At 38.0% G+C, this 25,337-nt stretch overlaps 1 protein-coding gene across 4 annotated transcripts in view; it reads right to left on the bottom strand.

The window, feature by feature from the left end:
- PTAR1 (protein prenyltransferase alpha subunit repeat containing 1) overlaps positions 1 to 25,337 on the bottom strand; it is a 51,583-nt gene that overhangs the window by 13,354 nt on the left and 12,892 nt on the right. For 3 of the 4 annotated variants that reach the window (XM_036330880.1, XM_036330881.1, XM_036330879.1), the window contains exons 3-5: positions 13,642 to 13,708; positions 5,806 to 5,910; positions 3,793 to 4,006 (exon numbers count right to left, since the gene is read on the bottom strand). In XM_036330880.1, coding sequence (XP_036186773.1) covers positions 3,793 to 4,006; positions 5,806 to 5,910; positions 13,642 to 13,708 — 386 coding nt within the window. The remainder of the gene's footprint in view (positions 1 to 3,792; positions 4,007 to 5,805; positions 5,911 to 13,641; positions 13,709 to 25,337) is intronic. The other variant, XM_036330883.1, reaches the window with a different exon arrangement.

Below are 25,337 nucleotides of genomic sequence, written 5' to 3'. Positions count from 1 at the left end.
GAGGCTACCTCTGGTGAGTCATGAAGAAACAAAAAACAAGACTGTTTATTAGATTTAAAAGGTGAGCAAAATAGAACCAGATAAACTTCTAGCTGAAAAAAACAAAACTAATCTTAAGGTTATTACATTATTGAAGAATTAGGCAGCAGGACATGTAGGCTATAGTACAACAGATTTTAAATGCCAAAGTATTTTCCACAGTGGGTACACCATTTCACATTTGTACCAACAAAGTATAAGGGTTTCAATTTCTCTACATCTTCATCAACACTTGTTATTGTCTGTCTTTTAAATTTTATCCATCCTAGTTGGTGTGAAATGGTATCAAACTGTGGTTTTGATTTGCATTTCCTTAATGGCTCAGGATATTGGACATCTTTTCATGTCTTTATTGGACATCTATTTATCATTCTTGGAGTAATGACCTCTGCTCAACTGTCTTTCCTCCCCCTCCCACCCTAGAAATGAGACTATTTTAAAATTTACCTAACTATATGTTCACTTAAACACACAAACATCACAGGGAACATGAAATAGAAAATTAAAACGTCTCATAACTCCACTCTACAGCATTGATAAACATTTTTTATTCTCTAACTATTTTTGAATAGAAAGCTAACAAATGCTTATTATAGAAAATACAAGAAAATATATCCATAACAGTACTTTGTGTGTGTGTGTGTATGTAATATATATATCTGTTGAACACTTACAATATGCCAGGCACTGTTCTAAACACTTTAAAATCACATTCAATGCTAATAATATATTAAGAAATTATATTAGGGCCCTAACCGGTTTGGCTCAGTGGATAGAGCATCGGCTTGCAGACTGAAGGATCTCAGGTTCGATTCCGGTCAAGGGCATGTACCTTGGTTGTGGGCACATCCCCAGTAGGGAGTGTGCAGGAGGCAGCTGATTGATGTTTCTCTCTCATGGATGTTTCTAACTCTCTATCCCTCTCCCTTCCTCTCTGTAAAAAATCAATAAAATATATTTTTAAAAAAAAGAAATTATATTACGTCCATCTCATATTTAGTTTTATATCCTTAAACTATAATGAACATTTTTCTTATCTTCCAAAATACAATTTTACTAACAACAAAATATTATAACATGTGATAGATTGGACTGTAACTAAACCCTCATTATTGGTGGGTGTGACTAGTTTTTCACAATAATAAACAGTACTTTCATCTATCAAATATCCATACTTAATATAATCAATGTTTGTTGAGTGCTTAGTACAAGCACTTGCGATAGCCACTTTATGTGGATTCTCCCATTTAACTTATATCACTTGATGTAGTAGGAATTTTCATCTTTCCCATTTTATAGATGAGGAAACGGAAGATTAGAGAGGCTAAGACACTCCCTCAAGGGCACACAGCAAATTTATGGCAGTATTCAAATGAGGTCTGCATGACCACTGAGTGGAACCTTTTGCTGCTACACCATGCTGCATCTCCCATTATTTCTTTAGCATGAATTCCTAGAGGCAGAACTGCAGGATTAGACATAACATACTTTTTTTCAGGGAATAAGAGGGTACAGTCTGGTAAATACTGTCATGTTGACCTTCAGTAAGATTATAGCAATTTCTTCAATGCTTGTTCCCATAACCTCATCAATTCTAAGATATCAACACTTTAAGAAATCACTTTGCATTTTCTAGTTAAAATGAAAAAAAGGCCAGTTCATTTTATATGTATTTTTAAGCTGCTCTAGGCTACTGGTACTTTTATGATTACTTTCTCTGACAGAAAAAGGATGATCTCCTTGGTCAATGGCTTATAAGAGCAGAAAGGGGATTTTGCAATGTCAGCACTCTTTACTGAGAGCACAAGACACCACAATGGCAGTGATGACAGGAAAAGCAGTCTCCCCAAGGGCAAAGCTGGCTGACAGCATGTGAGCCTAGGATTATGAGCCTAGCAGTGGACTTAAGCAGCTGAGTCAACACATCGTCTTCAACACCAGATGGTCTCAAGTAACCAAGAATTTCACCTTGGCCCCAAGTTCCTGATTTTGTGAGAATGTCACCATAAAAGGATCATATCTAGGCAGGAAAGCTTCCGAAGACTCCACAGCTCACCTGGACTTGGCCTTCCTCTTTTTCCTTAACTGTCCTCAGCCCTCACACATTACCAAGCTGTGGAGCGAAAGTGACTGGCTCTAAGCACGCAATAGCCCCCTCGACCCACCAGATAACTTGCAATCATTCCTCCAGACTCCCATGAGCCCAGCCTGGATGAGGAGTAATTTCTGTGCTCCCACTGAACCTGCAGCTTCCCCTGGTTCCTGCAAATGTAACATTGCTTTGTAACTGTTGGTATCTGCTTCCTCAACTAGATGTTCAAGTTGTTGAGAACAAGCTCTGTCTTTATACCACAGTGTATGGACAGTGTCTGGGAATGACTGGGTTTCAGTACTATTTCATGAGCAATTGCGGTGAGTTGACCTAGCATTCTGGTAGCCAGTTTCACCTACATTTCCTTTCTGTGGGGAACCGAGAAAAGAACTAAATTTTAGTGAGCCTCTACTATTAGGTGCCCAGTACTTTACACACATTAACTTAAGTAATTTTCATAATAATCCACCAAGGCAGAAAGCAAAGCTCCCGTTTTAAGATGAAAACATTAAAGCCTTACTTTCCACAGACAGCTAGTAGGGCCAGACGCTAAGCCCAGGTCAATTTAATTCTGTCTTAGCTCTTTCCTCTCCATTAGGCATCTCCCCTCCTGAAGAATAGAGCCATATCACCTAGAGAGCAAGGGCTACTCCTATAAAATCGTGGGCCTAAAATCTGCCAGAAGTGAAAACTCTCTTGTTTCTCTTGGAGGAATCTCTATCTTGGAAACAGAGAGGAGAGGGAACCTACGAAAGATGTATAAAGAAGGCAGTGGTGAGTAAAAATTAGAGAACAGTGTCTCTATTAATCTGAAAGCATTTTGATGTCTTTAAATTGTCTCAAGACTGGGAAGCTTTTAGACAAGTACCCTCAATGCTGATGACACTGATATCATAAAAAGGGAAGAAGAAATTAGAATAACTATAGTATGCAAGGAGCAGAAGGATACCTGGTTCTCCCTCTGATGAATAATAAGTAATGCTGTGGCTAAGTCTAAGCCATTAAAATTCTCTGGTAACTTCCATCTCTTTATTTCTAAACTGAAAGGATTAGGCTGTGACAGTTTCCAACCTGGCTTTGCATCCAAATAACCCCTGAGCTTGTGAAACATACTGATCTCTAAATCCTACCCTCATTCCAATTCAGTAGGCCTGGGGTGGCACCTAGGAATCCTCAAGATTTTTATAGACTCAGCCAAGTTGAGGAATACCTGAGTGAAAGCTTGTTTCCTTCCCAAGAGAGACTGAACAGGCAGCCAGCTGACTCAGAAAGTCACATAATCAGAGGCTATCAAGAAAAAAACAATTTCAGTTCTCCAATGCTCCGCAATCCCTTCCGGTTTCGGGGCAAAATGAGTTATGCTCAGTCTTCCTTACTGCTTAAACCTGCCTTTGTTCTGCCAATGCACTAGCCTTAACAGTGCCCAAATATGCTGGTGAGGAATACAACTTTGTTTTAATTGCCAGGACCCCCTGGAGGTATCAGCTGCCGTGATCCTCTCTAGGCTGCTAGGCTGCCATTAGATCCTCTTCTTTCCTCCTTTAAAGCCCCTGAGGAGGAACTGCGACCAGGAGATTTAAAGGGCAGGCATGGAGAGTGCTAGGGAGATGGAAAATCTAAAATCGTTGGCCTAAAATCTGCCAGAAGTGAAAACTCCCCACCTTGACATCTAGCTTGGCCAGGTGTTGTAAAACCCAGATGCGATGGGACCAGGCATTATAGTTGCTTGGGTATCTCCCTGCCGCTTCACCACAGACCTCCATCTCTTCTCGTATTAGTCGCTGTGTCCTTTCTGCAGGAATTGTTCCCAAGTTTCCTTTGGTCACAAAGGAAGGCAAGGAGGTTTCCTGAAGTAGCTGCTGTAGCACCCATCGTCTGGTAGAGTAGCATGTGGGAAAGAGAATGAGGAAAGAACATAAACCAGAGAGAAAAACAAAATTTTCTTGTTCTTAATTTAATTTCCATTCACAGATAATTAAAATAATACTTGTCTATAATCCGTGTGTGTGTGTTTTGGGGGGATGCGGGGGAACTGTTTTTGTTTTAAAGACATAGTTAACTTTAGCAGCATTTAAAAGGAGGAAAGACAAGAGGAAGAAAAATCTTTCTAAAATGTTACAATTTGTCAAAAAGAAAATGCCATCAGTTACAAAATGACAACTCTAAACTCCATTTGAAGATATGTGAAGTCAACTGGTGAGTGAGTGTGTGTGTGTTGTAGTGGTAGTTGGTGGGAGAGCGGATATAATTAATGGCTGGTAAATGCTAGAAGAGGAATCATGGTTCTGTATTTAATTACATACGAATGCCTCACCCTATGTGTATTTGTTTGCAAACTAGAAACTGCATTATGACAGCTTTCATTAAGCAAAATTTCCATATTATAGTAGAATCTAGAGGAAATAAATACATTATAATTAGTGAGACCATCAACGTTTTAAAAGGTCTTTATCTATAGATTTTCCCCTTGTCTATTTTTAAGATTTTCATTTGCATACATTTAAATGAAATTCAACAACGTGTCTCAACCACTTAATGTCTTTAGGTTTTAACAAATATTTTCTCATAAAGCATTATTTTAGATTTAAAAATTTCTAACATTAAAGTACAAAAAATTGAGTAGGAAAACTAATTTTTTCATTTTCAAATAACAGTTTTAATACTTAACAAAACCTTGCTTTATAAAATATTAGCCAAGCCAACAGATTGACCGATGCATATTTAATGATTCCATTCCCCTGCCACCATCCCTTTCCAGACCTCTACACACACAATCATATACCTCTGAAGTCTGCTATCACAATTTCCATTAAGAAAGAAAATACAACTGATTAGATGGTTTGGAGGTAGCTCATTGGCAATGCTAGCCAAAGGCAAAATTATAGCTAAGATATTTTCATCTAACTGTAAGATCATAAAAAAATGCTCAGAATTTAAGCAAAGTTTTAAACAGCTTAATAAACTGAGAACAGACTTCTTCAGAGAATTTTTCCACTGACCCAACCAGCAAGTTCACACCTATCCTTTTAGTCATTACAGTGGTTACATGGAGTTCAAAAGAAACATGTTTCCAGACAGCCAGGATAGTAAAAAGAGTTCTTATGTGCACTTTGGCTATATGCCTCAGGCCTTTAACCTAAAAATATTCTTTGCATTTATGATCTTAGCAACCTTTGCTTACCCATATACCATTCATTTCAGCTGCACTTATTTTCCTTATTTGCTTATTTTTAATAACCATAACCATCACCACCGCCATTTTTACCAAGAACACAACTGAATTAATTATAAAAACGTAAGCTTTCTATTTGAATATCTAAATGCAATTTCCATGACTCCATAAGAATGTTAATAATAATGGTTAAAATTTATTGAGTATTTAATGTGTGCCAGGCACTGTGGTAGTATTTACATGTACTACTCATATAAACTCAGCTATTAACTCTGAGATAGGTGTAATTATTATTCCCATTTTACAAAAAAGAAAACTGAGGCTTGAAGAGGTTAAATAATTTCTAAAAATCACACAGGTAGCAAGTGCTGGCATCAAGATTTAAACATAACTTGACTTTAAAATTCATCCTCTGAACCAGTATGTGACCTGGTTTCACACTCTGTTTTCTCCAGCCATTCTGAATCCTACGTAGGAATCCTAAGATGTAAATTAACCACACCTGTGAATCCATGTTTCTGGACTCTTTGGAAACTTAGTTAAGGCCAGTTTTCCCAGATGTAAATCCTTAATTGGATTTAAAGTGCCAGAGAGGATCAGCTCTTTTCTGTAAAAGAAAAATAAAAAGAACCATTACTTTATCTTTCTATCCAAACATATTGTATGGGTATTAATATAACCTCATTGAGAAGTGAATTTCCAAGAATTTTTGAAAAAAGAAAGAAAACAAAACTCATACATGTCACATACAGTAATCAAGAATGTATTCTCATAATCTTAAAATAACAAATAAAAGCTATAAATCAGTGGTGGACCTTTTAGTTGTCTATTTGGAAGAAGGCCAAGGGGTTTGCAAACCTTACAAGGCCTAACATCAGTATCTGTAGGGCAGCTCCAAAATGAGGCAAGGATTGTCTAGCTTCCTAAGTAGGACTTAATATGGCCTGGTTCATTAACAAAAAAATACACATACAATTAACACAGTATGATTGAGATGTAATCTCAATTACTATTTTTATTTTTGAATTTTCCCTCTACCTTCCCTCATATGCATCTACCATTTAATCCTATCTAATAATAGACAAACATGGTAATTAACCATACCTCCGCTACGCTTCCCATTGACTAATCAGCAGGCTATGCAAATTAACTGCCAACAAAGATGTCGGCTGGCAGCCACACAGTTGAAGCAAACAGGAGGCTTGCTTGCTCCAGTGATGGAGGAAGCCAAGGTTCCCCGCCTGCCGTGGCCCAGCTTTGAGCTCCGGATGCAACAATGTTGCAATTATAGAAGCTAAACAAACCCCAGGTACCTGCTTTCAGCTGGCAGCGGGCTCAGAGCTTAGAGCGCCAGTGATGGCAACAGAGTTTCAATTATAGAAGCTAAACAAACCCAGATACCTGCTTTCAGCCAGCCATGGCCTCAGAGCTGGAGCCGGCTCTCAGCTCTAGTAATAACTATAGAAGGTAAATAAATTCCAGAATAAAAAAAAAGAAAAAAAAAAAAAGAGGCTGAGAGCTTCAGTCGCCTGCCAGCCTGAAAACAGCCCTTAGCCTCTCACCCAGACTGGCCAGGCACACCAGTGGGGACCCCCACCCTGAAGGGGGTGTGACCAGCTGCAAACAGCCATCATCCCCTCACCCAATTTAAAACTAAATTGAAAAATTAAATATAAGACATTTGCTTATTATTTCATGCACATATTGGTATTAGCCTAAAACAATCTTTTTTGGACTTTTTAATAAATTGAGGAAATGGAGTACTGCCTTAATTGAGGTGGCTTTATTTTCACGCATACGGAATAAGCTGTGCTTCTCTATCTATCCTACAAGCATTGGGTGGTAAGCTAACATGGGAAGAAGGAATAAAGTGAGGGTCATCAAATAAATGTGAGGGGAACTAACTAGAAAAGCAAAAGACACCTGTGCTGTTTTGGGAGAAGAGAGCACGGGTGATAAGGAACAGTGCCATGCTACATGGGAAACCGTGTTGTGGGATGAAATTATGTATTTTTTTTTTTTTTAAACAAGGTGGGAGAAAGGAGTAAACTAAGAAATTTTAAGAAACAATACAAGGTAGAATTATAAAAGGAATGAAGTTTTTCACACAGATTTTTCAAGCAATAAAAATTACTCCTTTAAAATTTTTGCTGCATATTTTACTTTCTGATTAAAGAGAATATGGAAAAATCTCATCACTTTCCCTTGAAAACTCTAATTTTTTTGTGATCACTAACTGTTACAAAGACTAGCTAGTGCTGAAGCTAAAAATAATACCCATGGAGCACCCAGGGATTACTAAGGTGAGTGGTGTGCTTTATTCCTCTATATGTTAGTGCATTTTTATACTTCTGCAAAGTTTATCTTAAATTTTTTTTACATTTTTCTCTCTATTGCAAACTATTAGTGATTGCTTCTCTCTGCTGTCATTCTAGTCAAAATTTGTAGGAGACCAGGGGACTTGTCTATGACTAAACCTCCACTGGTTAACTCAGTAATTGGCACATGGTAGATACTGAATAAACAAATGCTACCTTTCCCTCAATCTTCAGTTAGTCTGTCTGAAATGACAGTAAATGGTAATAATAAAAGTCACCCCCATAAAAACTACCATTTATTGAACTTCTCCTGAGTCAGGCACTATGTTAAGTGATTTGCATATATTATCTAATTTAATTCTTACAATATCCTGTAAGTATTATGTTGAACCACGTGAAATGCCAATATTCAATTGTTTTTTGAAATAAACCTTTTATTTTAGAATTCTTTGAAAAATTGACAAAATTTGTAAGCATAGTAAGGAGAATTCCTGCATGCCATTTACCCAGTTTCCTCTATTATTAACATATTATGGTACATTTGTAAAAACTGATGAACCATTATTGACAGGTAACTATTGGAACCATGCTTTTTTTAGAGAATTCCTTAGCTTTTACCAAATGCCCTTTCTCAATTCCAGGGTCCTATCCAGGATAGCATATTACATTCGAGTATTACGTCTCCTTAGGTTCCTCTTGATCCCTCAAGTATACTCGCATATACCTCATTTTTAATGGCCTTGACAGAGTACTGATCAGGTATTTTGTATGTTTTCTCATGGTAAGACTAGGATTATGAGTTTTGAAGAGGAAGAGACCACAGAGGTAAAGTGCCATTTTCATCACATCATATCAGGGGCACATAATCGCACGGCTTGTCATTGTTGATGTTGACCTGGATTACTTGGCTGAGGTAGTGTATACCAGGTTTTCTCCACTGTAATTTTTGGAAATCACACTTGAGTAGGGCATTATACTCCCCTCCTTGACCCCTCAAATTATTCAGACAAATTATTCAGAAATCTTCTATATAGCGAATTGTCTATTGTGTCCTATTTATTTATTTATTCCATCATTTATTGATGTCAGTATGAACTTACAGATATCCATTTTATACTCTGGGGTATAAGCCAATATTATTTTATTATTCAACTTATTCCGGCTTTGGCTCATATTATTTTTGAGCACTTCCTGACTACTTCCTAACTTCCTGGCCCTGTAAAATATTCCAGGCTCATCTTGTATGTTCCCTGCTCTGGTTTTAAAATCAGCCATTTTCCCAAGAAGCCCAGTTCTTTCTATTAGAGACTGGTATTAGAAACCAGGATCTGAATGCTTAGATTTCATCATCTTTGATCTACAAAAACAACAATTTCACATGGTGCAATCTAATATTAACTCAATTTTACAGATGGGGAAACTGAATTAGGGAGAGATTCAATAACATGATCAAGGTCTCCAAGCTCAAAGTGTCAGAACCAAAAATTAGATCCATAAAGTTACCAATTTAAATCAATAGGCCATGAGTAAAGGACCCGAATCACTGGAGCTTGTTGTCAGCTACTCAGCTACTCTAGTTGCTCAAAGATGTTCTGCTTACTCTATTTGCAGACTGTTGGAAAAATAGGACATTATTATGAAGTCAACCTCTTTCATCAAGTAATTCACCAATTTTCAAAGCAAATTCAAAGAAAACTAAACAGGAGAAAAAAAGAGAAGCATCTGTCACTTTTTTCTATAACTAGATGGATTTTTAACCTACATGCATCACTCACTCTAACCTCAGGATATCGGTTCAAAAACTTACTCTTGCCTGTATTTTTTTTCCTAAGACTGAAACACCTAAAAATTTAAGTACCAATGTGCTATACCAGTTTTTAGCAGTTTATAAAATGCAGTCAAAAATCTCCCAATTCTTCCCAGAGTTCCTGCAGAAGAAATACACCAACAATTAAACATAAAATGTTAAGTCTTTGGTTTGCAAAAGATCGTACAGGGTTAGATCAGTTTACTTCCAAAGCTGGTTGTTTTTTCTTCACTATGTATTCATGATTCCACGTCTTCATAAGTCAATCAATCTTACTAATACAAATTAAAATTTACTAGAACAGCCCTAACTGGTTTGGCTCAGTGGATAGAACATCAGCCCTCGGACTGAAGGGTCCCGAATTCAATTCTGGTCAAGGGCATGTACCTTGGTTGTGGGCTCGATCCCTAGTTGAGGGCGTGCAGAAGGCAGCTGATCGATGTTTGTCTCTCATCGATGTTTCTAACTCTCTATCCCTCTCCCTTCCTCTCTGTAAAATCAATAAAATATATATTTTTTAAAAATTTACTAGAACACATATCTACAATGTTTTTTAAAAAAATCAAAATTTCCTTTCTACTCATCTGGCAAAAAACTTTCCCAATAATCTTCCTAGAATAAGTTCAAGATTAACTGCTATTAACATCACTGAAATTATTTTATAGAACAATTTCATTTCATAAGACCAAACCACATATAATAAAAAAAAAAGTCCATTTCAAAAGAATCATAAAAATAATCACCTAATTCAAATCTTTTATTCACAGATATGGAAACTAAATCTCTTGAGAAGTTAATAGGTTTTGTCCAAAGTTGTCTGCTAGTTAAATGATGAAATAGGACTTAAGATTCATATATCTTAAGACTAGGTTCTTTCTCCTCCACTGAATTATATATATGTGTGTATGTACATGTATGTACATACATTATGCTAGTAGGAATTTTTTTTGTTTAAGGATTTTCAATTTCTCTCTAATGAGGAATATGAGAACATGAATAAAAATGGTATTCCCACTTCTCTATTGCCTTCCTTTCTTTTTTACTGCATTTACTTATTTTCAGTGCCCTGACTACCTTACTCAATACCTCCAAAATATTATAATTACAACACATAATCAATATAAAAATTAGTAATAAGATATTTTACTTTAGGGGCACTAAGTCTTCAGAATCTGCTGTAGTTTACACTTACTGCACCTTTCAACTGAGTCACATTTCAAGGGCTCAATAGCCACATATGGCTAGTGGCTACTATGTTGGGCTGTGCAACTCTAGAAAACTGTACTGTAGCAGTGCTCAGTCTTTGGACTGGGTCTCTTTTCTACCTATACCCACTTCTTTGGGTATCTCAAACAATCTCAGGGCTTTAAATACTATCTATTTTCCAGTGATTCCCAAATTAACATCTGGCCTAGAACTCTCACCTGAATTTTAGATTCATACACAACAAGCTAGACACAAACCTACCACCCCAAAATGACTTGCCAACCAGCAGCCCCACCTAAATCTGCTCCTCTTCGAGATGTCCCCTTTTCAGTAAATGGCAACTCCGTCCTTTCAGTTGCTTAGGCCCAAAACCAAAGTCAAACTTCACCCTCTTGATTCTCTCATATCAAATTCATCATCTATGTCTTTAAACCAGATTATTAAATACAGCATAAGCTTATACAGTTTATAAAATAGGTGAGAATCTTATGACTTCTGACTTCCCTGCCGAGCTTGTCTTCAAGTCACCAGTATCTCTTAGCTAAATTATTCTTTCCCTGTTTCATGCTACTCGTTACACTGGACTCCTTGCTGTCCCAGAACACCCAGGGACAATTCAGAGATGACGGGGGGCTTTTTCACTTGCTCTTCTGTCCACTTGGAATGCTCCTACCCCAGAATCCACAAAGACCGATCCCTGATTTCATGCAGTCTTTGCTCTAATGTCTCCTATTTCGCACTGCAATACCACTCTTTCTTTTCTCTTTCTGGCCTTCCCTATTCTTTTCCCAGCTTCTCCCCATAGGATTTGCCAACACATGATCTAGTATATATTTTACTTGTGAATGTCCTTATTGCTTTTCTTATTATTATTAGAATAAAAATTTCACAAGGACAGGGATTTTTGTTTGTTTTATTCTTGGTTTTATTCCTAGTGCCTACAACCTAGCACACAGTAATTATCAATCAATATTTGATGAATGAAAAAAAAAGTTGTCAAGAATTGTGTGGATTAAATAAGATAATGTATAAAGTTGTAGTATGGTCCTTAGAATATAGTAGCCACTCATAAATATTAGTCTATTCCCTACTGCTGTGGTACTTTCCATAAAAGAAAATGAGAATTATAAAATTACATATATTTTGCCGAAACCGGTTTGGCTCAGTGGATAGAGCGTCGGCCTGCGGACTGAAAGGTCCCAGGTTCGATTCCGGTCAAGGGCATGTACCTGGGTTGCGGGCACATCCCCAGTAGGAGATGTGCAGGAGGCAGCTGATCGATGTTTCTCTCTCATCGATGTTTCTAACTCTCTCTCTCTCTCCCTTCCTCTCTGTAAAAAATCAATAAAATATATATTTTAAAAAAAAAATTACATATATTTTGAAGCTATATAACTCACTCTTTATATCTGATCATTAATTATTCAAAAGACAATTTAAAAAAGACATACGTAAAAGTTACCTAAAATTTAAAAAATCAGTTAAATACAAAATTCAGCAGGTATTAAAAAATACTAACTCAGAATATAACCTTGCTTAAAATTCACAGAAAATTAAATGAAGACGCTGGCCAGTTTGGCTCAGTGGATAGAGCATCGGCCTGCAGACCAAAGGGTCCCAGATTCAATTCTGGTCAAGGGCACATACCTTGGTTGCAGGCTCCTCTCCAGCCCAGGCCTCATGCAAGAGGCAACCAATCAATGTGTTTTGCTCACATCGACGTTTCTCTCTGTCTTTCCCTCTCTCTTCCACTCTCCCTAAAAATAAAAAATCAATGGAAGAATATCCTCGGGTGAGGATTAACAAAAAAAATAAAAATAAATGAAGTATTATTTAAGTAACCTTTAAAGATAAAAAGTTATAATCCATGGCTTTTCTCTATAGAAAAATTAAAATGTATTCACAATGTTCATTGAGACTTCACTTTTATTTATCTACTAGAGTCCCGATGCACAAAATTTGTGCAAGGGGCTTGGATCCTGCTGCCATGGCAGCTGCCTCGGGCCCCACCCACCATGGCGGCCGCCTCTGCCTCAGCCCTTGCAGCCCCGGCTTCACACAGAAGGTCGTCTGGAAGGACGTCTGGTCTAATTAGCATATCATGCTTTTATTATATAGGATAATTTGGTTTTTTTGGTTTTTTTAAAAAATATATTTTATTGATTTTTTACAGAGAGGAAGGGAGAGAGATAGAGAGTCAGAAACATCGATGAGAGAGAGAAACATCGACCAGCCACCTCCTGCACATCTCCCACCGGGGATGTGCCGGCAACCCAGGTACATGCCCTTGACCGGAATCGAACCTGGGACCTTTCAGTCAGCAGGCCGAGGCTCTATCCACTGAGCCAAACCGGTTTCGGCTATATAGGATAATTTGTATCCTGCCTTCCTCTTAAGAGATTTGTGTTAGTCTAAGGAACCACCAGTTTTTAAAAACCATATATATTGAAAAACATGAGCCTGGTCTGAATTGTAATAGTTCAATCAAGTATTTGTGTTCAAAGCTACAATAATAGAATTAAAGATATCAATAAAATATGACCTCTCTCTAAAACACTGAGTGCCAGAGTCTGCAGGTGACTTGCCCACAGAGGTCCCAATGTTAGTGACTAAACTGAGATTACAAGTTTGTGGCCTTGAATGCTCACCCCACACACTGTAATGCTTCTCAAATATACTAACCAAGGTCTTACTCATCAACCAACTATGCTGATTGCCCCTACCTCTCTTAAAAAGAAAGGAAAATAAAAGCAGATATCAAATGGTATACTGTAATTCAACATGATGATTTATATTTCAGGAAAGAAGTTTACAGAGAACAGACATAAATATGCAAAAAGGGGCAAAGTGTATGTTAAAATTTTCATGGGCTTATTATAAAGAACGAGTAGAAGATGCCACGGACAAATGGTTTATATTTCATTTTTCAAAAAGCTAACAACTCTGGAGCTTGTATGTCTTCAGAAATTTGGACAACTTCATTTTATCACTGATAAGAACGACATACCTCACATTCCATGCCGTGGTGAAGTCTGGGTTTAGAAGCAGCAGGGTGCGTGTGACATCTATCAGTTCTAAAATAAAGAGAAGTCATATTAAAAACAAATAGTCCTATCCTTTAAAGCTCAGCTTCTCTTTAAGGTCTTTATTTTATTTTATTTTATATAGAAATATATGCTCACATTATACTGACATATAGATCTCATGTCACAGTAATTTTAATGATAGCTATACCTTGTTCTAAGCCAGTGATGGCGAACCTTTTGAGCTCGGCGTGTCAGCATTTTGAAAAACCCTAACTTAACTCTGGGTCCGTGTCACATATAGACATTTTTTGATATTTGCAACAATAGTAAAACAAAGATTTATATTTTTGATATTTATTTTATATATTTAAATGCCATTTAACAAAGAAAAATCAACCAAAAAAATGAGTTCACGTGTCACCTCTGACATGTGTGTCATAGGTTCGCCATCACTGTCTAAGCCAGCCGTGGGCAAACTACGGCCCGCGGGCCGGATCCGGCCCGTTCGGCTGTCCTATCCGGCCCGCGGAGCCGAAAGAGCAGAGGGTTCTCTTGCTCTCCCCTCCGCCCCTTCACCAGCAGCAGTGTTAACATGGCAACGTCGGGAAACACGGCCACAGCTCCTTCTTCTGAGTCCAGTTTAAGAACCCACTGTGGCCCTCGAGTCAAAAAGTTTGCCCACCCCTGGTCTAAGCTGTCAGGGATAAGGAGATTATCCTCAAGATTTTCTTCTACTTATGATAAGTATAACTCTTTCTTAAAAGTTGACATTGAAATAACTTTATAATACAATATGCCTGTAAAGAATAATCAAATCAACCTCTTCATTCTCTTAGTAGTTTTTGGTACTAATTTAATATTTACTAAAGAAGAGAAACACTTCTATACCACTATTCATTTAATTCCACAAATATTTCAAGAATTGACTGCAAATTTTCAAAAGAAAAAAATAATCACTCATAATCAACTAATTTAACACAATTCATTCACATTCCCCTTTGAAGACTATCCTTTGTTACACACATTTTTACATAATTATAGCAATGATATACAGTTTTGTTATATATTTTTCATTCAACATTATTACATATGCATTCTCCTACATTGCTACAGTATGCATTTTTAACAGCTGTGAAACAATCCCATAGTTTAATATGCTATCATTTATCTTATTCTTTAGGGTGTTTCCTGTTTGCTTTTATTGTTATAGATAATATTATTAAAATATTTTAATACACATTTTTTGTCTGGTAGATTATTTTCTGTGGATATTCTTCTAGGAGTAGAACTACTGTCAAACAATACAAATACCAGCAAGGCTCCTACTAAACATTTCCAAATTGTCTTCCAAATGTACTGTATCTATTTATATAACATGAATGTACTTAAGTCCCTGTAACTCCAATCTATATAATTATACTAAAAAAATGAATGTGGTAAATAAAAAATTATACTTTGATTCTGTTTTAATTTATATATTTAATTTCCAATCACTAATATGAACTTTTTTTCATTGTTTACTATTTTCATCTTATGAACAGCCTATTCATATTTACTAGATTTTTGTCTATCATGGTCTTGACATAATTCTTATATTTTCAAGTAAGCTCCATAAGCCTATATTTAATAGAATGAAATCAGTAATATTTAGATATACTGTCTTCATTTTACTAAAACTGAAAAGAGAATTTTAGGATTAAGTTGATCAAGCTAGGGCATTATACTAAATTAATGAAACATATACCAAGCTCATATTAAATGCTAAGTAAATAAAATAAGAAAACTGGCCCTAACCAGTTTGGCTCAGTTGATAGAGCGTCGGCCTGCGGACTGAAGGGTCCCAGGTTCGATTACTGTCAAGGGCATGTACCTTGGTTGCGGGCACATCCCCAGTAGGGGGTGTGCAGGAGGCAGCTGATCATGTTTCTCTCTCATCAATGTTTCTCTCTATCCCTCTCCCTTCCTCTCTGTGAAAAATCAATAAAATATATTTTTTTTTAAAATTAGAAAACTGGTATAATTATTTAGCATTATTGTGTACCAGGCAAAATTACTCTCTTTACATTATTTAAAATTCTCACAATCACGATCCAAGATATTCTTTTTTTTTTTTTCCCCAAGATATTCTTGTTTCACTTTACAGACAGGTAAAGTGATATTTAGAGAAGTTAAGCATTTTGCCTATAGTGTCTCAATTAATGTGTGGCAAGATCAGCATATGACAGCTTTAAATAACTTAATTATACTACAATTGAAATATCTGTCTATAATAAATAATTGGGACATTCTCAGTGTTTAAGAAAAAGAAATTTTTTAAATCTAAAAACAAGCACACATATATGCATCCCTACAGTCATTTTAAAATACTCTACCAAAAAACAATCATTCCATTCTCAACCACCTCAATAAGAGATTAACATTTATTGTGAGCTTATGATTTCTTTACTAATGAATATATTATAACACTTTATAAATGAGAAACAAAAGGTAGGATAAGAACACATTTATTTTCTACCATATCTTTATTACAAGCATTACATGTATAAACACAATCCTATATCAAAAAAGGCTTATATGCAAATCGACCGAATGGCAGAACAACTGGTCGCTATGATGCGCACTGACCACCAGGGGGCAGATGCTCAACACAGGAGCGTCTCATGGCTGGCAAGTGCAGCAGCAGTGGCAGGAGCCTCTCCTACCTCTGCTGCAGGCAGGCAGTAAGGAGTGAGGGGTCCTGGACTGCGAGAGGGATGTCTGACTGCTGGCTTAGGCCCAGTCCCCAGGGGAATCCCTGGGGAAATCTCCAGGGATCGGGCCTAAGTTGGCAGGCGGACATCCCCCAAGGGGTCCCGGACTGCAAGAGGGCACAAATGTCCCGTCCCACCCCCCCACCCCCCCACCCCCGTGCATAAATGTCGTGCACAGGGCCTTTAGTATAACTATAAAGAATAATTTAACCTCTTCCTTCTTTTACTTTTAGTAGTTTTTGGCATTAATTTAACATTTATCAGGGAAAATAAATATAAATTACAATACCATTATTTATTTAATTCCACAAATATTTTAATTATTGACTATGTACAAAGATTAAACTGGGCCCTTAGAACTGAAAGAATGGATATAATGATAAATATGACCTCATCTTGCTCTCCAGAAGATTACCCTTTAGTTGGAGAGAAATGTAAACAATTATGTAAAGTAAAATGAAATAAATGTGAACTAGAAATATATGCTACATTTTAGGGATCACCAAAACTGCTGCAATTAATTCTTACTGGAGTACCCAGGGAAGGCTATCAATGAATCAGATGAATAAGGCAGTAAATGGCATTATAGACCATGGGGAAAAAATGTTTGGCTCAGTGGATAGAGCATCGGCCTGCAGACTGAAGGGTCCTGGGTTTGATTCTGGTCAAGGGCACATGCCAGGTTGTGGGCTCAATCCCCAATGTGGGGTGTGCAGAAGGCAGTTGATCAATGATTCTCTCTCATCAATGATGTTTCTCTCCCTCTCTCTTCCTCTCTGAAATCAAAAAATATATATATATTTTTTAAATGTGAGCAAAGTTTGTAAAGAGGCATGAAACTCCACATATAGTATACTCTCAAATGGTTATGGTACCATAGCATGACTAGAGAGGGGACGGGGTATTGAAGAAATGTACCAAGAATCTAGAACCTGGTCCCAGTCTCCCTGTCAGCCTGGCCTTCCACTGCTTGCTCTTCAAGTGCTACACTCCTCCTGGACCAAACCCCACCATTCACTAAACACCTTGTACCTGCCTACCTTCTCCTCTCTGGGTATAACTCAGAGTTACCTCCTTGCTATTCTCTCTGCCAGAAATGCCCTCCTATCTCTGAAAAATATATATATATTTTTTTCTTTATTGATTTCAGAGAGGAAGGAAGAGGGAGAGAGAGATAGAAACATCAATGATGAGAGAGAATCATCGATTGGCTGCCTCCTGCATGCCCCTGACTGGGGATCGAGCCTGCAACCTGGGCATGTGCCCTTGGCTGGAATCAAACCTGGGACCCTTCAGTATACAGGCCGACGTTCTATCCACTGAGCCAAACTGGCTAGGGCTGAAAAAAATATTTTTTAAAGCATCTTTCTTCCTAAAGACTTTCCTGACCTACCTGGCTGGAAGCAATCTTTCATCTCTATGTTCTGTGTGCATCTTACTTTGTTATTGATCTTGATAAATATTATCCTCTTAATGAGACTGTAAGTTTTTTGGAGGCAGGTCCTCTCTAATACATCTTCAAATTACTCATTTACTCAACATAAATGAGAAAAATATGGTCTCTGCCTGGGTTCAAATCTCAGTTTTTCCACTTACTGTCTAGATAACACCTTTGAACATCAGTTTCCTTATCTGTGAAATGGTGATAACATCAACCTCAGTGTTGTGAGCAATTAGATTCATTCCCTATCGCCACAGCTGTTTGACAGTGGATACTCGATAAATGTTTGTTCATCTAAATACCTTTGTTCCTTATCAAAAAATGAAAAATTTTTGCCCTAGCCAGTTTGGCTCAGCAGATAAAGCATCGGCCTGCAGACCAAAGGGCCCAGGTTTGATTCCAGTCAAGGGCACGTACCTTGGTTGCAAACTCCTCCCCAGCCCAGGCTCTGGTCAGGGCTCATGCAGGAGGAAACCAATCAATGTGTTTCTCTCTCTGTCTTTCCCTCTCTCTTCCACTCTCCCTAAAAATCAATGGAAAAACATCCTCAGGTGAGGATTAACAAAAAAAAAAAAAAAAAGAAAATTTTTAACACGAATTTATCAAAGATGTAATCATGAGGCAGATGTTCCTATAGTGAAACTGTCTAAATTTCTAAACTTGTAAAATAAACAACAAAAAACACACCTGGTTGTTAAGTAACTATATAAAAACATTTGTATATGATGGGAAGGTCTCTAGTATTTCTTTTGAAGTCTATAATTTTTCAATCCTATCCACATAAACTGTTATTTTGTTTCTTGGACTTTCCTTTCTGTATTAAAAAAAAAAAAGAAGAAGTGTGACTCAGGGTTGTGACTATTTGTTTGTAATTCTTTTTTTTGTTGTTGTTTGTTTGTTTGTTTGTAATTCTTAATGCAGCTCTCCTACCCAACCCATAAATGAAGACAAGTTCATCCTCCATGAGAGACTCTGTACAGCAGTACAAGACAAACACACAGAAAAATACCTAAGTCCCCACTTTTCACTCTGTGGTTGTGTGAAGAGAGAGGAAGACTAATCAAAGTAACACTTCCTTTACTACAGGGTCTCCCCCTAGCAGGGCAACAGCAGCTGTTGGGTTCAGAGCCCAGCCAGCTCTACTACTTACTGGGAAGTTCTGGACACGTCACTTTATCTTTCTGTGCTACTGTCCTCCTCATGTAAAATAAAGCTAATAATAGTACTATTCATGGGGATATTAAATGATTCAAACCCACAAAGCGTCAGGACAGTACCTGACAGTAAGCACCCAATGGTAATTCCTGTTACAAAGCTTGTATTTCCTAGCCCAGTTCCACAAACCATACTGGGGCGGGGCCCCCAGAAGGAGGAAAGGAATCTCCTGAGCTATCTGAGCAGTGACTGCTGAGCAGAGGGGATGCTTCTCAACTTCTAAGAATCTCTGGTTTTAAAGCATATCAACAGCCTCCACCAACCATCAGTGTAATACTCAGTCCCAGGCCTTCTCCCCTCCTCTTTGACAAATCACTAACTCTTCCTGATTCAGGACTCAAGTTCAGACAGGCCTTCCTTCAGAAAGTATTCAATGTGATCCAAGAGGCGGAGATGAAGTAGAATATCAGAAATGGGAAAGGGCCATTAAAGAAAAAATTAACTAGGTTGGAAATACAAAACATTTAAGGAATCATTCCTGAATTACATGTACTTTTCTGCTCCTCTTCCCCACTGGCTCTGGCTAACTGAGAGAAAGGAGACTAGTGTCTACATGCCAGGCACTGTACTGAGTGCTTTACATATACCACTTCCGGTGATCCTTACAACAACCCTCTGAGACCCACTAGTGTGAAAATAGGAAGAGGTTAAGGAAAGTGACTTTAGTGTATTGATGAACTGATTCTAAATCCAGGTCTCTTTTCCTGCAAAACAGATGCTATTTCCACCCCAGCACACTGTCTACAATTACTCGGCCCTCTTCGAGTGAGACCTGAACCAAAGATCTAAAGATACACCAAAGATCTCCTGATAAAGATAAATGTATCTTTATTTGTCTGTAATTATTTCACTCTCTCTACATTTCATCAACTATATACTATTTTCCTTTGCAGTTTTACTAAGATGTGAGCTACTGAAATCCCTACCATTTCTTGATATTAAACAGATCTCTCTCCAAATAACAGAATATATACCAGCAAATAACTGTTCGTTACACACACATCAGTATGTATCTAACTCATCTTCCCATCACAAGGAGAAAATGAATCGGGATACATTATATACAGGAAGGTAGCTAAATCCAGCTATAACAAGGAGGGGATGCTGCAGAACAGTCAGAGAAAAATCAATAAGCTTTCTTTGCTGCCCAAGGCCAGCAGTTATGTGGCAATGATCACTGGGTTTGATAACTGTCTCTGACAGATAGGTTTTCATGCATTTAGAAATAAATCCAAGGTCAGCTTGGGTTGGTTAATTGCTTTTTCCAAAATACATTTAGGTTAATATAAGAGGCTTGAGATAAAGCTATATGGTAAACACCAAAAGGTCACTTATTATAGAACATAATCACTGAACTGATAGCCAGACTAAGCTAAAGTCTTTTGCTTATCAAACTCTTGTTATTTTTTTGATAAATGTCTGTTGAACACATAAGGTGTTGGATAAAGAAAGACAAGCCATAATCCCTTTTTCTAACAAACTAACAATCAAGCTGGGGAAAATGTTATTTAAATAATCAACTATAAAAAAACTATGGTAAGTGTTACTGTGCAAGCATTCTGAATAAAGGACTCCCACAGGCGTGCAGAGAAGTAATTACTGTCTCCTGGAGGAGTCAAAAAGGTTTTATGGGTTTGTGGGTGTGGGTGTGTTTATGCTGGCAACCACAATAGTGACACCATAAGACATAAAATAAAAGCCTAACATGCTAAGTGCCCAGTCGTCTGTTCAACCAATCAAAGCGTAATATACTAATGATATGCTAAGGCCACTCAACCTATGATGTGCACTGACCACCAGGGGGCAGACAGTCAACCGGTCAGCCAGTCGCTATGACATGCACTGACCACCAGGGAGCAGATGCTCTGACCGGTAGGTTAGCTTGCTGCTGGGGTCCGGCCGATTGGGACTGAGCGAGAGGGGCTGGACACACCCTGGAGCACTCCCACAGTCCCTCCCCGGCCCCAATCGTGCACCAGTGGGGTCCCTCGGACCGGCCTGCGCTCTCTCGCAATTTGGGACCCCTCAGGGGATGTCAGAGAGCTGGTTTCAGCCTGATCCCACAGGCCAGGCCAAGGGACCCCTCTGGTGTACGAATTCATGCACCAGGCCTCTAGCAAGACATAAACCTGGCCTCAGAAAAAAACACAGAAATAAGGCAGTAGTACACAGCAAAGTCCAAGAATGGAACAGTGTATGTTGTGGCAGAAATGTATATCAAAGGACTGCAAAACTCAAATGCTTTCAAGGTTCAAATGATTGTCAAAATGTATGAAAGCAAACCTAGTAAGTAGCAACTGACACTCTCCCTCAGTGTCTGAAGAACATGAGGAGGTTGTAGTAAAGCTTGGAACAAGCTTCCCTAGTCAAGAAAAGCAGAGGCTGTGAGCCCCAGCCAGTTGGCACCATGGAGAAATTTATGCACTGAAGGCTTCTGATTTTTTAAGTGAAGATAGAAATGCAGATTTCCATGCTAATTTTAAAAGTTCATCCTGATTTTAAGTGTTTACCTAATTAAAAATAATTTTTAAAAGCCCTAGCCAGTTTGGCTCAGTGGATAGAGCATCAGCCTATGGACTGAAGGGTCCCAGGTTCGATTACGGTCAAGGGCACATGCCCAGGTTGCGGGCTTGATCCCCAGTAGGGGACATGCAGGAGGCAGCCAATCAATGATTCTCTCTCATCACTGATGTTTCTATCTCTGTCCCTCTCCCTTCCTCTATGAAATCAATAAAAATATATATTAAAAATAATTTAAAAGCATTATACAAAACAAAATATATCTGTGGACTGGCTTTAGTTCAAGGGCTGAGAATCTACAACCTCTCATACTGAATTTGAAGTAGAAGAAAAGCTATAAGAAACAGTCTTGACGTTTGCTCAAAAAATTTAAAAAGAAACTGCCATGTGACCCAGTGATCCCACATGTAGGAATATGCCCTAAGAAGCCAGAAACACCAATCACAAAGAATATATGCACCCCTATGTTCATAGCAGTGTTATTTACAATAGCTAAGATTTGGAAACAGCCCAAGTGCCTATTGATAGATGAACAGATTAAAAAACTATGGTACAGTTACACAATGGAATACTATGCAGCTGTGAAAAAAGAAAGATCTCTTACCCTCTGAGACAGCATAGAGAGACCTGGAGTGTATTAAGCTAAGCAAAATAAGCCAGTCAGATAAAGACATGTATCACATAATCTCACTTATATGTGGAATCTAATGAACAAAACAAACTGATGAACAAAAATAGATCCAGTGACACTGAAGCGTGCAATAGGCTGATGTACTTCAGAGGGGGGGGGGGGGGAGGGGATTAACCAATGAACTTATATGCATATATGCACAGCTCATGGACAGACAATAATGCGGGGAAGGCTTGGAGAGGGGACGGGAGCACAGTGGAGGGGGTCAACGGGAGGGAAAAATTGTGATATCTATAATACTTTCAACAATAAAGATATATATATAGGAAGAGGGAGAGAGAGATAGAAACATCATTTTTTTTAAAGGAAAGGTTGGTAATGTAGGCTGGGGACAGATTGTGAAGGCCCTTAAATACCAAGCCAACTCTATTGACAATGTAGACAGCATGAACGTGAAATGAGATGTGTTGTTTGTGACACTGGCTAATGGTATGGACATGGATTACAAAATAGCGATTGAAAATGGGGTAGACCAGCTATGAGGTAATAACACTTGTCCAGATGAGGAATAAGAATTGAAGAGCTGATGATGGCTTTTAAAAAAATAGCACAATAATGGAACAGAAATGGTGAGAAAGAGGGGAGAGCAAAAGATGATGATGAAATGGCACACATGGAAATGGTCAAAGTGTGGGGCAGAGCTCTGCTCAGTTAAGACTCCAATGCTGTGGACTTCTCTTTTGCTTGTTTTTGTCATGGATTTCTTAAAAATCAGAATTACAGTATCATTTCCCTCCCAAACCAAATATGGCTATAATTGCATCAGATTTTTTTAAAAAAATATCAGTCTCCAAGCAATTAAACAGAGATGCTGTGATGGTTATCTTAGCTAAACCATGGTTAAACTTGCCAGGTTATGGGTAAATTAAACGTTATTTCTGAGTGTGTCTGTGAGGGTGTTTCCAGACAAGATTAGCATTGGTAGGTACAGTAGATTGCCCTCCATAATTAGGGTAAGCATCATCCAATCTGTTGAAGGCCCACCTAGGACATGAAAAGAAAGGAGGAGGAATTCATCCCTGTTTTTTGCTTCCTGTCTGTCTGCTTGAGTTAGGGCTTCTCATCTTTTCCTGCCTCTGGACTGATTGAAACACTGGCTAGCTGGTTCTCAGGTCTTCAGACTCAAACTAAGTCATATAGATGGCTTTCTTGGGTCCCCACCTTGCAGAAAGTAGATGGTGGGACTTCTTAGCCTCCATAAAAACATGCAAGCCAATTTGTCATAATAAATCTCCTTGTATACATGTAATTTTCAGCTGGTTGTTTCTCTGAAGAACCCTAATACAGATAGATGCTTTCCAAAGATCTAAGGAATTCAGCACATTAATGAGAGCATGAATTCAGTTTGATTAAAAAGAAAAAAAATGTATCCCAAGAATAAAGGTAACCTTCATTTATAGAACACATTCTTAGGGGATGCCTACCTAGGGTTTTGGCATGATCAATCACACAAACACTGACATTTCTGAAATTGTTCAGAAATTGTCCAGTTTCTTCACTTGTTCTTATTTGTATATTTTCTTTAAAAAGTTTTCACAGCATTTTCATGAAATAACTTTTTCCAAACAATTTTTGCTTTTACTTAACAAGATTTACCTCTGTATTCTAATTGCTTCGGTTCATAAGTTTGGTAAAAGACTCGTATGTTAGTCAGGATTTTCACATATCTTTTCCTGCCAAATCAGAAATTCGCTTCCATATTTTTACTGATAATGCTACACAACCTGAGTTGTATGTACAACACTAAATTGTGCTGTCCCTACACACGAAAACAGTGAAACTGAGAACTGCTTCCATAAGGATGCAGGTTAGATGGAATCAAGCTCTATAAACATGTGAAGCTGCATCAGCACTCAGAGCTTAGATGCCAGCTATTCTTGTGAGTGCATTTAACCACATCATCTTTTGCCCGGGTCCTCCTGGGCCTATCACAACTAAAACTACATGATGAGGAGATTTAGCAAAGCCAACTGTGCAGTGTCCATAAATGCAAGAAACAGAGACAGGAAAAGACCTGGAAGGGCTACAAAGAGAAGGCAGGTTCGGCTAGCACACATGAAGACGCAAAAATCAATGATCTGAAACAAAAATAATAGACTTTGACATTTTAAAATGTACATTGTCTTTTCTACAAGAGTATCATTCTGCCACCCCGCCCCAAGTTAGTTATGTATTGATTCAATTATACATTTCTGTGTGCCAGAAAACACATATAGCTGTTTGGCAAAAAATAACTTAATGGATTCATAGGGTGTTACTTTGTGCCTTAATGATATTAAAACCTACTATAGAGTGATGAAATGGAGAAGGAGAGAGGCTCTAACAATACAAAAATCCTTACCTTTAAGCTTATGCTTAAACTTATACCTTTAAGTTGATGCCACAAACATAAACTATATCATAAACTTAGGCATAGCCTTTTAACTAAGTTTATATACAAACAAAAATATATACTATATAATAAAAGTCTAATATGCTAAGTCCAGTCATCTGTTCAACCAATTAAAGCGTAATATGCTAATGATATGCTAAGGATGCTCAACTGCCTGCTATGACGTGCACTGACCACCAGGGGGCAGATGCTCCGACCAGTAGTTTAGCTTGCTGCTGGGGTTTGGCCGATCCAGAATGAGCAAGAAGGGCCAGACATGCCCTGGAGCCCTACTGCAGTCCCTCCCCGGCCCTGATTGTGCACCGGTGGGGTCCCTCAGCCTGACCTGCACCCTCTAGAAATTCGGGACCCCTCAGGGGATGTCGGAGAGCCGGTTTTGGCCCGATCCTGCAGGCCAAATTTGTGCACCAGGCCTCTAATATGCATTTATTTATATATATATATATATATTTTTTTTTTTTTCCCAAAGGACTAAATAAGTGAAACACAAAATAGAAACTATTTCACACATTAAATAACCTTCAAATCAAACTCCTTTTCTACTGGTCTGAACAGAGATAAGTGCTATTAATCTCTTATGACAGTACTAGTGGCCTGGTGCACGAAATTCGTGCACATTAAAAGGGAATTAATTAGAGGAAATATTTCAATATTTCTACTTGCCCTTT

Source organism: Myotis myotis, unplaced genomic scaffold (genome assembly GCF_014108235.1).
Source record: "Myotis myotis isolate mMyoMyo1 unplaced genomic scaffold, mMyoMyo1.p scaffold_m19_p_12, whole genome shotgun sequence".
NCBI classification, from domain to species: Eukaryota; Metazoa; Chordata; class Mammalia; order Chiroptera; family Vespertilionidae; genus Myotis; species Myotis myotis.
The sequence above is the reverse complement of the archived record's forward strand: the minus strand, read 5'-3'. Positions and strand labels throughout refer to the sequence as shown.